This window comes from Neohortaea acidophila, assembly GCF_010093505.1.
Source record: "Neohortaea acidophila strain CBS 113389 unplaced genomic scaffold BDY17scaffold_10, whole genome shotgun sequence".
Classification (NCBI taxonomy): Eukaryota; Fungi; Ascomycota; class Dothideomycetes; order Mycosphaerellales; family Teratosphaeriaceae; genus Neohortaea; species Neohortaea acidophila.
This window is the reverse complement of record NW_022985519.1, coordinates 1,017,352-1,029,488: the sequence shown is the minus strand read 5'-3', so window position 1 is coordinate 1,029,488 and position 12,137 is coordinate 1,017,352. Positions and strand designations below refer to the sequence as shown.

Genomic DNA, 12,137 nt, shown 5'->3' with positions numbered 1-12,137 from the left:
GTGTGCATGTCTTGCCGGCTGCTTGATATTAAGCGGCCAATCCGTTACAAATGTATTTGGTGACCGCCATGTCTAGACCGTCGTTGCCAGGAGGAGACAAATTCCCACGCGATGCGACGTTCCGGATCAGGCAGGCAGGTCGGAAGCAGCGTCAGCAACAAGCTTTATGCACTCGCGGCTCGCTTCGTCCATGCACTCGATGCAAGCCACACGCCAGAAAGGACCAGTAGTGAGGCGGCGCCGGCAACCTTCTTGAGCCACTTGTCGCCCTGGTGTGCCATGTCGAGAGCAGTCCTGCTGACCGCCTGGCCATTACTTGCAGTAGCAGCTGTGGCCTCGGCTCCTTTCGCATGAAGACTGGCAGCAGCATCGTCGACACCGCTCAATACATCCAGCTTCTCCTGCGTCGACTCCAGAATCTTCTGCAACGCCTCCAAATCCTTCTTCCAGTCTTCCGGAGCGGCTCTCAGGCCGGGCTCGATCTCCACCCCTTGCACATTGCCAAAGAAATCCAGCACGCGCTTGTCCCTTGCCGCGTGCTCACCGCCCGCGATGAGATCATACCGCACGCCCGCGTCGGAATGCACGCGGTCAAAGGTCTGATAGTCGAACAGCTCGCCCAGCCGCACGTCGGAACTGGTACTGTTGAGGCGTGACTCGAGAAACTCGAGGTAGAAGTAGGTCCAGCGGTCAATGACTGCCACGCCGACATCCTGGTCAGCGTGATGACTATAGCTGCTCTGGTCTTTCGCCGAGCTCCCGGTGGCTATAATTCCGGGGCTGTAGAAGGCCGAGTACATGGTGTTCGCCTGACACGTGTCGATCATGAATAGCATCTCGTGGTAGCGCTTCTTCTCGTACATCTGCTCAAAGGCATCGGCCAGATCGAAGGAGGAAATCTCCTCGCTGTCTTGGAATTTGAGGAACTCGTTCCCCCCATGGCCGGTCATGTAGATGAGGATGTTGGATTGTGGGCCGGTCATGAGGCGCTTGCTGTGCGGGTGTGATGCCGGCCAGCGATCGGTCAGCAGGCGGATGAAGTTCTCAACGGTCACTTCGTTGCCGCGGTAGTCCACTTCTATTCCGCCCATGTCGAGGTTGTCATCCCCTCCCAACGCACCGCTCTTGTCATCGTAGAGGTCGAGGCCGCGGCTCTTGTCGTTGAAGACGCTGCCGGGGAAGGAGTTGCGCGGGTTACATGCCATGTCGTCGGGCAGCATTAGGATGATTTGGTTGTCGGGGATGCCAAGGCGCTTGACGGTGCGGTAGAGGGAGAGAACATTGGCGAGGTGGCGGTAGTTGAACCAGAAGCGCGACGTCGAGACCAGCACTGCCCAGTTGGAGGTGTGGGTAGCGGGAGTCAGGAGGGGGAGACTGAGGAGCGCCAGGAGGGCGGAGGGGAGATGGATAAGGCGCATGGTGGGCGGTGGAGGTGTGGTGAGAGGCCTCGATGGCGGTGTTGAGAAAGCGCAGGGTCAACAGTGCTGTCAGAAGTGCATTGTCTGGAGTGTAGATGACTATTACGAAGGGTTTGGTTGTTCCAGTCGTACGCGTTAGATTCAAGGTGGAGCCGCGTTTCCTCTTTGGGAAGCGGGCTGTAGCCTCACTCGCACTATGCAGCCTTCCTTTCATGACAAAACACACTGGAGATCTCGATACATATTCATCTAAATACTGTTGCGATGCGGAGTAATTCACTCCCCCTGGAATCGAGTCTTTCCGAGCCCAGAGTCCACGCACATGTATTTCTGTACACACTCCAGCACGCTCTGCTGTCCATCCTTCTTCATTCGCTTCTCCCAAGCATCATACTCCTTCCACCACCAATTATGCGTCTCTCCATCCCGACTTTTATACCCCGCCGTACCATCTTCCGCAACACGTGCCTCCCACGGCTTGTCAACAATGTAATGCAGAGCGCGCACTTCTTCATCCCGCCAGGCATCCGCGTGCCAGTATCGGTGCGTTTTGAGAGCGTTGAACGTATACGGCATCGGCACCCAGTGATCCTCAAAGAAGACATCCAAGAAGTTCTGGTCTGGAAAGGTGAATGTTTTCACTCGCTCGTCGTGCAGACGGAAATGGTCCATGCGACTCCAGAGTTCCTTGGATGGCGTGCAAACAAACACCCCGGAATTGAGCGCCTTGTACGTTTCGCGCGCACCGTCGGCACTGCTAGCCGGTACCTTTGCTTCCAGCGCCTCGGGATGTCGGAGAGGAGTCAACGGGCAGTTTTCCGGCTTCCACTCGGCAGGCGCCCAGGGGTCAGAGTCGATATTGCAGCAGCACGCATGGTGGGCTGTTATCCAATTGGAGTCCGGACGCGGAATGTCAAAAACCTCATCGACCGATCGGAAGATCATAATGTCTGCATCGAGAAAGCAGACTTCCTCTGGGATCCGTGATAGTGGTGGTTCCGCGGCCCATTTCTGGCAGTCGAGTGGTGCGAATGCTCGGAGTTTGGTCAAAGTGGCGTCAAAGCGTTCTGCAATAGGACTGAGACCCTTCGGCAAAGCGAGTGGTTCTACACGCTGCGTGTGAAGCAGGGGATAAATGGATGTCAGATTTCGCAGGCACTGGACGCAATCTGGTTCCAAGGACTCGGTGTATTGCACAACGATTGCGTGTTTCGACTCCTGCTTGTCGAGAGTATGGATAAGAAGGGCGAGTCCGGGTAGATATGAGCCTCGAGTGATGAGTGAGATGTATGCACGAGAGGATGGGTCTACCGCGGGAGCATTGGGATCAGGTCCTGGCATAGTGCGCTGTATGGGTACGAGTAGAGATATGTGTTAACCGCCAATATGCCCCCATTTTTTCCAATCCAAGAACTCGCGCAATGGCCATGGGCGTCTCCAACGACAAACGACAGGCCATTGGTGAGGTCATACATGGGCGGTCTCCGCGTGAGAGAGGAATAACTCCACGCTATCGTTGATCGATCCTAGCCTCAAACTCAATCTGGTCGGAGATGAGTCCGAAGATGCTCTGCTTCCCAACAGCACTCCATCGAAAGAACGTCTCAAAATAAGACAGTAGCAACAAACTCGCGTTACCCGGCCTGGTGGTTTCGCCAGTAGTAAAATCAATACGTCTAACGCACCTCATAATGCTTTGTGCGCGTTTGTACGCCTGACGTGGTACCTGGTTGACGGGTTAGGCAGGGCCAAGTCTATGATGCTGGCATGCCGCCTTACGGTCTGTTCCTTGAAATGGTGCATTTCCACCACCGCCTATTCCAGAAGCGTCACAGTCTGTGTCTAGCAGTGCGGGTCTTACTTGTGGGAGGCATGGTTCGCAGTTCGAAGACGGGAAAGTGACTGAATCATGATGCAAGACAACCTTGCTCGACACCGCCGCCTTTCCTCGACTTTCTTCCTGCTTTCATCCTTTTTGCCTTTCAGTCTCCTGGTACCCTCATTTGTCTACATCTGCACGCTTTCCTTTACTAGGCAAGAGGTCACGCGGGGTGTGGTCACGTGATAATGGCTTTCCTCAACCGCACCAAAGACCCTATGGAAGCATACCACAAGGATGAAGCTCTCGTAGGTCATGACAAGAACTTGGAGGGCGGGTCAGATCGCGAGATCTCGCCAACAGATGACCGTACTCAATCGACGACGGAAATCTACGGCCTCGAGGGGACGCTGTTCGAGAAGAAATGCGCACTGATCAACGCCGAGGTGGACGACATGGCCATGGGAAAATACCAATGGTATCTATGGGTACTGTGTGGTTTCGGCTACTTCCTAGACCTCCTATGGGCGGAGGCATTTGGTCTCGTGCTCAGCCCGCTGCAGCAGGAGTTTGGCTTCGCGTCTGACAAGACGAGCAACATCTCCGTCTGCTTCTCGGCCGGCCTCACTGCTGGAGCCGGCTTCTGGGGTATCCTGGCCGATATCGTGGGCAGACAGTGGGCATTCAACCTGACTGTACTGACGGCCACTATTTTCGGACTGGCATTGGGTGGTTCGAACAACTACGAAACCTTTCTGATTCTGACTGCATTTGTCGGATTCGGCAGTAAGTCGTTCACGTTCGCAATTTCACTGGAACTTCAGCTAACCCAAACAGTTGGCGGCAACATCCCCCTCGACACCACCCTCTTCCTCGAGTTTGTGCCTCAAAACCGCCGCCGACTCTTACCCTTCCTCTCCATCTTCCAACCGCTAGGCGTCGTAATCTGTTCCGCGCTCGCCTACGCCTACATCCCCGCATACAGCTGCACCCCTAACTTCACCTCTCCCGACGCCCTTCCGTCCTGCAACAACGTCGCGGCCGGCGTGCCGTGCTGCGGGATGAAGAACAACATGGGCTGGCGCTACCTCCTCTTCACCGTCGGCGCAATGACCCTGGCCGTCTTCGTGCTGCGCTTCTTCGTCTTCCGCTTCCAGGAGAGTCCGAAATTCCTCATTTCGCGGGGCCAAGATGCCAAAGCGGTGCAAGTGCTGCAGAATGTGCGCGCCTTCAATGGGCAGAAGTGTAACCTCACTTTGCAGATGTTCGAGGAGTTGACCAGCGAACACGAATCGCTCCACAGCCGTGCAGCAATGCTCGGCGGCGGCGTGCTCCAGCTGAAAAGCACGTGGAAGGAAAAGATCCTGCTGGAATTGGACCGTTTCAAAATGCTCTTCCAATCCGAGCGCGTGGAAAACGCCTCGACCTTCAACGACAAGGCCTTTGGCGGCGTGGCGAGATACTGGAACAACTCGCGCATGGCGCGCCTCACCATCCTCGTCTGGCTGACGTACATCTGCGATTTCTTCGGCTTCACGCTAGCGGGATACTACCTGCCGACTGTCATCGCAGCGAAGAACGCAGACATCTCTGTCGGGCTGAAGGAGAGCTACCGAGACTACATCTACATCTACCTCCCGGGGATCGTAGGCGTGCTGATCGGCGTGCTGTGCTACGACATCCCGGGGTTCGGGCGGAAGTGGACGATGGTCATTAGTTCGGGACTGATGGGCGCGTCGCTGTTCATCTTCGCCGAGATCAACTCGCAAGCTTCGAATATCGGGTTGAGCTTGCTGGAGTACTTGATGCAGAGCATGTTCAATGCCGTTCTGTACGGCTGGACGCCCGAGGCGTTTCCCGCTCCGATTCGTGGAACGGCGTGCGGGTTTGCGAGTTGTCTGGGGCGGATAGCAGGGCTGATTGCACCTTTGACCGCCGCGGGCCTGGTACCTCCACAAGGAAGTCCAGGAAGCTCGTACGACGTTTTGCTATATTTGGCGGGCGGGGTGACGTTGGGTTGTGTGCTGTGGACAGCGCTGCTGCCGAACAAAATTGTCGGATCGCGGTCTATGTAATGTGCTCGCATCTAGCTCTAGCTCTTGTCCTCTTCATTCTTCCCCTCGTCGCTTTTCTCTTCATCAGTCATCTCTCGAGAATTCATCTCTTCGTCCGCCGCCTCCTTCTCCGGCTGCTTCGCTCCACTGCCCTTTGCCAATTCCTGGCAGATAGGACTTCTACCTCTTAATCCCTCGCCAAACCGAATAAAGAGCGGCGGGATCAAACACATCACCAACGACAAAAAGCCCAACAAACTAGCGGCCCAAGCAACACCCAGAGTCCTGAACATCGGCTTGGCCGCAAACGGCAAAACAACGCCAAACGTGCTTCGCGAAATACTCGTCGCGCCCAGCGCGCTCGCGGAGTAGATTTTGTAGCTGTCGACGAGGTAGTTGAAGAGGGCGATGAAGATGAGGACGAAGCCGAAGCCGAGCGGGATGCCGCCGAGCATGGGCACGATCCAGTGGTCTTGCTTTGTGCCCCAGCCTATCCAGAACATGCCAATGGAGAAGAGCGGTCCGCCTAGAACGCCGAGGGGAAGGCGTTGGTATTCCTCTTTCGACGACCAGGGTTTGTTCTTTTGCTTCGCGGAGCGAAGGTAGTAGTCCCAGTAGATGACGGGAACAAGGGCTAGGAATGAGCCGACGACGACTGAGAGGTTTTGTGAGTCGATGGGGATGAATGATGCGCGCGAGGGAACTTACTCGGAAGGAAAGCCAGGCCCACCTCGCCGGGGGTGAAGTTGTAGATGGAGAAAACAATGGGGTAAGCCTGAAAGAGCATGAAAATGACGGCGTAAATCAACGACAGATACAAGCAGGTCGCAGAGACGATGGGCTCGGCGACAAGCATGCGCAACGGACGTCCAAGGACCTTTGAAATGAATTGCTGTGCGCCGAGGTGCTGCAGTTCAAGTGGAGCATAAACGTTGGAGCCGGGATTCTGCTTGCGCATTCTCTTGGCTTTTCGCATGAGGATGGCCGGCCCATACGTTTCTGGGAGAAAGAAGAGAGGTACCAAACAGGATCCCGCGAGGATCAGGCCGAACCAGAAGGTCCAGCGCCAGCCGAATTGCTCGAGGTAGCCTGACGGTATGGGGCCCAGGCACGGTCCAGCGCCAGCAACTGTTGCGACTCTGTCAGAAGCATTCCTGCTATATTTGAACGTCTGACGACATACCGGCGAGGTACCAAGCCATCGCTCGGCCTCGATAAACTGGATCGCCGTACACGTCCGCATAGAGCCTGCAACTCGTCAGCGCAAGCGTCCCTCTCATCAATGAAGGTCAGACCTACCCTCCAGTATTGCTAATCGGCGTACTAGCAAACAACCCCGCCAGCATTCGGAAAAAAAGAAACGCCGTCCAATTCGGCGCCAATGCGGTAGCCATCATGAAAATAGTAAAAGCAGAATACGTCAACAAGATAATATATCTGCGCCCATGTTGTTCGCTCAGCGGCGCAAACAAAAACGGCCCAAGGACATAGCCGATGAGAAAGGTGGAATTAGGCAGCACGAGTTGCGCATCGACAGTGACGTGGAAGTGTCGTTGCAGTTGATCGGAGTCGCCGCTGGGGAGGGCGGAAGCGACGGTGGAGTTGAGGGTGGTGATGGTGCCTAGGAAGACGATCCAGAGTTTCTTTGCGCGCGACCAGTTGTAGGGGTTTTCGGGGTCGCCGGCTTCGAAAGCGATGGTTGTTTTCGCTGTTTCGCCATCTGGGAGGTTGTTAGTGGTGCTTTGGCGCGAGTTGGGACGTTTCGTCTCACCATGGCCGTTCGCAGAGCCCCTGGATGCGCTCGGCATTGCTCGGTTGTATGGCGTCTTGGGGACGACGCTGCGCAATGAGAACCGCGCCAACGAGGCTCTATACCCGGACTGAAGTCAGTATGTCCAATGCCGCTATGTGTTTCGACGCTGTAGCCCCATTGAATAAAAAGTCAACGATGCGTGGGATGCGCAAACAATAATCACGAAAGGCGTGGAGTTGCCGCATTGCTGACTGATCATGACGCCACTAGTTGAGGCGGTTGGATTGCGGGTGAGCGCGTGTCAGCCGCGTGCTCGGCTGAGCACAGCCGTTGCTTTGATTGCAGATTGCATGAGAGCTGGGCGCATTTCATGTATCCAAGTACACTTCCTCTGTACGCTACCTCTTCAACCATCGTTGTGCAAGTCCAAGCACATCCACCTAAACAACTCTGACAACGCTCTACTAATGCCCCTCCACTACCATCTGAAGCATCAGGCTGTCCAACGACGCCCTCTAAGCCTTTCGCCTGCTTCTCACGGTACGCGGCGCAGACCCCGTGACCTCCGCATCCAGAACCTCATCGTCCACTAATGGCCGCTCGAACTTCGTGTCCTGCACGTGTCCCACTGGCCCATTCAGCGCCTCCTCCGCTTTCGCTCGTGCAGCGCTCACACTGCCGCCCTTCTTTGCTTTTGGGGTGTGTTTCCCCTCTACTACGACCGGGCTGCTCTTGCCGTTTTTGGAGGGAGACTTCTTCGGCCCTCCGACTTCCTCCTCCACCGTGCCGCCTTCGGGGGTGAGCTGCGGGACTGACTCGCGACGACGGTGAGTAGACTTTGCAGGTGCTTTGCTGTCTGCGCCAACACCCTTGGTTCCAAAAGGCGGATCAAAGCGGGTGCGGATCGTCTCAATCATCTTGCCGAACCAAAAGACATTGAGGGAGTTCAAGACGAAATTCGACGCGAGATAGAGTGCCGGGAGCCAAAGGGGAAGGTATTGCTCGCGGTTGAAGGCTGCAAGTTGCGCCTCGGGCGCCTTGGATAGTGCGAGCAGCTCGCTGGTGGTGTGCGTGTAGACCTTGCCGAAAGGAACCGCTGCTGCAAAGTTGGCGCGACCGGAGGTGATGGGGTGGAAGGCATCGGAGAAGACCCAGTATGAGCTCCACAGGCCCCAGACGATACGACAGCAAAAGAAGGTGACGACGAGAAATACGCCATTTATCGCTTGTAGCATGCTTCCCGTGAGATTGAGCTTATCGCAGAACCTAGAGACGTGGTCAGGAAAAGGAGCATTGGACTGCAGTCTAACAGGCACTGCGTACCAATGAACGTTGAGGAATGGACTGCTGAGCTCATAGAGCAAGAATACCGGCGCGTAGAAGTAGATGAACGGCCGCTGTCATCGCAGAGTCAGTCAGTGGATGCCTCGTCCGAATGCCACTCCATATACGTACGTAGCCAAGGGCAAAGACGGCAGTAGCGCTGACGGCATGAGCCAGCATACCCCAGCCAAAGACATCGACATGCGTGGAGCAAATGTAGAGATCCCACAGGAAGTAGCCCAAAGCGAAGCTCTGCGCCAGCCCGCCAACGCCAAGGTAGCCCCAGATGCGCTGCTCCCACGCCTCAGGCGCGCGCCATGCCTTGCGCTCCTCGTCGAAGAGGATGATGTAGAGGCTCAGCGCATTGATGAGACACGACTGCACGAAGGAGACGACGTGCACGTCCCAGTTCAGCTTGTTGCGTCGGTTGAGCTTGGAATACGTGTCGGGACACAGGAGGTTCGAGAGCCACGGGGACAAGACGGTCTGGGTGAAGGTGTAGAGGGCGACGGCGAAAAGGACCTCGTGGACGTGCAGCGGGAGCGAGTGGAGGCCGAGGGCGTTTGCGAAGGGTTGGGTCGCGGCCACGAGGAAGCGTGGAGGGGGGATCGGGAAGGGGTCGAGCATGGCGGCGGCGGCGCGTGGTGGTCGTGTGAGCGGTGGTGTGTGGGTAGGTGGTTGAGCGGACCCCTCACCGAGCTACGTACAGTACACTGTAGATGGCGGGTGTTGTTAGTGCGTGCGGGATTGCGGGGGAAGTCTAGATGCCATTGCCACGACTTCTGTCACACAGCCGTATCTGGTCTCCAATTTGACTTCACCTTTCTTGTACCATCTCGAGTTGCACTGGACCGACCTTTGAATTGTTGGTTTTATGCAGATGACTGCTGAGATACGTCGAGACACGAGAGGACAGTCGTCAGCACGGCGTTTGTGCGCCCATCTTGACACGAGACATTCCCACAGGCATTGGGATGGCTAGAACCAGCTTGAACGCTCGAAACATGATGCAGAGTTGGACGATGGCAGTGGAACATCCAAGTAATCGACTGCGACCATGTGGTTGATCGACATGCCGGAAGACCGAGATTTACTCTTCCATCGACCATCTGTGATCATCTCGCCGTCAAGATAAGCAAAGTGCAACTGCCCAGCCAACAAAGCCGCGCCTGCCTCTTGCACCACATGCCCGTTGCTCCTTCCTCGTGAAGACCGCCAAGTGACGCGCTCATCTGCACGTGCTCACGCCACACGCGGCATATGACGAAAGCCAATTTGCGTCTGCCTATTCACATTTCGGCAGAAAGACCAAACACCACATGGCCGCGCTCTCTTGCAACATCCACTCTTCTCCCAACAACACCAACCCCATCCAAGCCACAACTCAACCCCTCGACGCAGCAACGATGCCTTGGAGGGGAGAGGACAGGCGGATCCCACCGGCTTATCGCATCGAATTCGCCACGAGCGATGAGGAACTCCTGCACCGTCTCTCCACGTCGGTCTGGCTTGCTGGACGACAATGGAGTGCGCCTCCTTGGATGCGTACAGTCCCGCAAGTCTTCGGTGATCCCTCACGCATCCCCGAACGCCGGCTTGAGGACCTGCGCGACGACAGCAGGGTGCCGATGACGATGGATGAGCGCCGGTACACTCGAAACAAGGCTGCTATCAAGCAGATCACCGCCGATCTCGGCCGGCAGATGGAACAGGCCCGACTTGCCCAAAATGGGGCCATCCAACCAACACTGGCGGCGAATGCGAGAGCTCTCCCTCCTTCATCGTGTCCTGGTCCAACTGCTGTTGTGAGCACTGGTTGGTACGACTTGACCACTTCTCAGCCTCTCGCCGATGGCACCATCAAACCTCCCGCCCCCAAAAAGGCACAATCGCAGGAGTCGTCTCAAGGCCCTGGCTTTGGAATCAACAATACCTCAAGGGTGACTCATCAGACGCCCAGCCTCGACACCAATGACGCACCGCACCGGCCCAACGTCTCTCGAGCAAGCCAGGACACTCATGGAGAGCGTGCACTTGCTCTTCCAGCGTTGCAGTCTGACACGGGCAAACGCAAGGTCTCCAACCTATTCCAGCCCAGTCTCGATGACTCTATGAACGACCACGATGCAATTATGGCTAGCGCACACCTCTTCGATCTTGCCAACAAGATCAGCGCAGACCTGGACATAATCGTCCCCAACGAAACTATCCAGCTGTGCGGACTTGCTCCCATCAAACTCCTCGACACCCAGCCGGATGAGGTACTGGAATTGGCTCACCAGAAGCTGCACGCTTGGCCGTATCAGAACGTGCCCACGTGCTGGAGGAGATTGTATGAAGAGGCCAGTCTCGGCAAGGCCGTGCACATCCTGCGCACTCAAGCAGAGCTGGAAGCCGAGCGCAGCAGGACGAAGAAGCGCCGAGTCGGATCAGGTGGGTTCCAGGAAGGACTGCTCGTTCACACGGATAACCCAAAGCTGACTTGTTCGGAAGACCGCGATGACAATACACGTGCTCTGACGCGGCGAGCCGTGGAGACTGACTGGGTCACGGAGATCGTGATGGTGCTCGACAAAGCGCTGACCATCTCTGGAGCTCCCGGTCGGGCGTCGACATTCGAGGCAGTCTTTCAGCAGTTGGAGAAGCACATTGCAGTTGATCTCACGGAAGAGCTGCCCCATCGCTTTGGGCTAGTTCATCCCCAGCCTTTGACGACCGAGCATCCAATCTTCCGCTCGGCTACAGCGCTCAACTTTGAGGCGTTCCAAGGCCACCTGGACAAAGACAGTACCCCACTCATCATCCCTCGCACATTCGCCCACTGGCCTGCAATGCAGAAATGGCAAGATCCAAACTACTTCCTGAGGCGAACGCTGGGAGGTCGCCGTCTGGTGCCAGTGGAGATTGGCAAAAGCTACACCGATGCAGACTGGGGGCAAGAGATCATCTCGATCGGCAACTACATCAAGACCTACCTCGTTCCCACGAATCCCAAAGAAATCGGCTACCTCGCCCAGCACGATCTCTTCGCACAGATCCCCTCGCTGCGCAAAGACATCGTCTTCCCCGACTACTGCTACACCACCCCGCCCGAACCCACAGGCGCAGCACTTCAGACCCCCGGTTTGACAACGACGCCTCAACTGTCCGAGCCGATGCTCAACGCCTGGATCGGACCAAAAGGCACAATCACGCCTCTCCACACCGACCCCTACCACAACATCCTCTGCCAAGTGGTGGGATACAAGTACATCCGCCTCTACGCCCCGACCGAGACCCCGCATCTCTACCCACGCGGCGTAGACGAAAAGGGCGTGCCGATGGGCAACACGGCGCAAGTCGATATTTCTCACGTGCGACCGCGCTCGCTCGGGGGAACGACGGACCTCGATGCTGTCAGAGGCATTCGCGAGCAGTTTCCGGAATTTGAGGGGGCGGCGTTTGTGGAGGGCGTGTTGGCGCCGGGGGAGTGTTTGTATATCCCGCTCGGCTGGTGGCATTATGTGGAGAGTTTGAGCGTGAGTGTGAGTGTGAGTTTTTGGTGGAATTGAGGGGTGTGGAGCGTGTGATTGTATTGGATTAGCTTCTGAACAGGACTGATTCAGTCCCGATCACGTGGTGAAGGTCGGGCGTAGTAGACACAAGCTCTTATCAAGTGCTGAATGCTCTGTATCTACCATGAATCGATGATGTTTTCGTCTGTCATTTATTTGCGTTCTCATGCTCAGTGTTCTTCACCGAGCAGGTCCATGAATGCAACGAAGGCGAGC

At 56.3% G+C, this 12,137-nt stretch overlaps 6 protein-coding genes across 6 annotated transcripts; 2 read left to right on the top strand and 4 right to left on the bottom strand.

The window, feature by feature from the left end:
* Positions 1-164: 164 nt before the first annotated feature.
* On the bottom strand, positions 165-1,418 carry BDY17DRAFT_313148 (peptidase C13 family-domain-containing protein; the record flags this gene model as incomplete). The annotated part of the gene is made up of 1 exon (XM_033735686.1): positions 165-1,418. The coding sequence occupies one exon, from the start codon at positions 1,416-1,418 to the stop codon at positions 165-167; it is 1,254 nt and encodes a 417-aa protein (XP_033586879.1).
* A 221-nt stretch (positions 1,419-1,639) lies between these two features.
* On the bottom strand, positions 1,640-3,173 carry BDY17DRAFT_303616 (nucleotide-diphospho-sugar transferase). Its single transcript, XM_033734605.1, has one exon. It carries the CDS (start codon positions 2,757-2,759, stop codon positions 1,695-1,697), a length of 1,065 nt encoding a protein of 354 aa, XP_033586878.1. The 5' UTR covers positions 2,760-3,173; the 3' UTR covers positions 1,640-1,694.
* A 342-nt stretch (positions 3,174-3,515) lies between these two features.
* Positions 3,516-5,312, top strand: BDY17DRAFT_256367 (major facilitator superfamily domain-containing protein; the record flags this gene model as incomplete). Its single annotated transcript, XM_033731595.1, has 2 exons — positions 3,516-4,023; positions 4,075-5,312. 2 exons carry the CDS (start codon positions 3,516-3,518, stop codon positions 5,310-5,312), a joined length of 1,746 nt encoding a protein of 581 aa, XP_033586877.1.
* Positions 5,311-7,244, bottom strand: BDY17DRAFT_303613 (major facilitator superfamily domain-containing protein). Its single transcript, XM_033734604.1, has 5 exons — positions 7,063-7,244; positions 6,591-7,011; positions 6,475-6,539; positions 6,000-6,419; positions 5,311-5,946 (listed from the first exon to the last, which is right to left on the bottom strand). The coding sequence occupies exons 1-5, from the start codon at positions 7,097-7,099 to the stop codon at positions 5,330-5,332; spliced, it is 1,560 nt and encodes a 519-aa protein (XP_033586876.1). The 5' UTR covers positions 7,100-7,244; the 3' UTR covers positions 5,311-5,329.
* Positions 7,245-7,298: 54 nt separating this feature from the next.
* BDY17DRAFT_303611 (TLC domain-containing protein) lies at positions 7,299-9,087 on the bottom strand. The gene is made up of 3 exons (XM_033734603.1): positions 8,500-9,087; positions 8,368-8,441; positions 7,299-8,310 (listed from the first exon to the last, which is right to left on the bottom strand). Exons 1-3 carry the CDS (start codon positions 8,992-8,994, stop codon positions 7,560-7,562), a joined length of 1,320 nt encoding a protein of 439 aa, XP_033586875.1. The 5' UTR covers positions 8,995-9,087; the 3' UTR covers positions 7,299-7,559.
* A 113-nt stretch (positions 9,088-9,200) lies between these two features.
* Positions 9,201-12,058, top strand: BDY17DRAFT_303607 (uncharacterized protein). The gene has a single exon (XM_033734602.1). The coding sequence runs from the start codon at positions 9,687-9,689 to the stop codon at positions 11,916-11,918; it is 2,232 nt and encodes a 743-aa protein (XP_033586874.1). The 5' UTR covers positions 9,201-9,686; the 3' UTR covers positions 11,919-12,058.
* Positions 12,059-12,137: the final 79 nt, after the last annotated feature.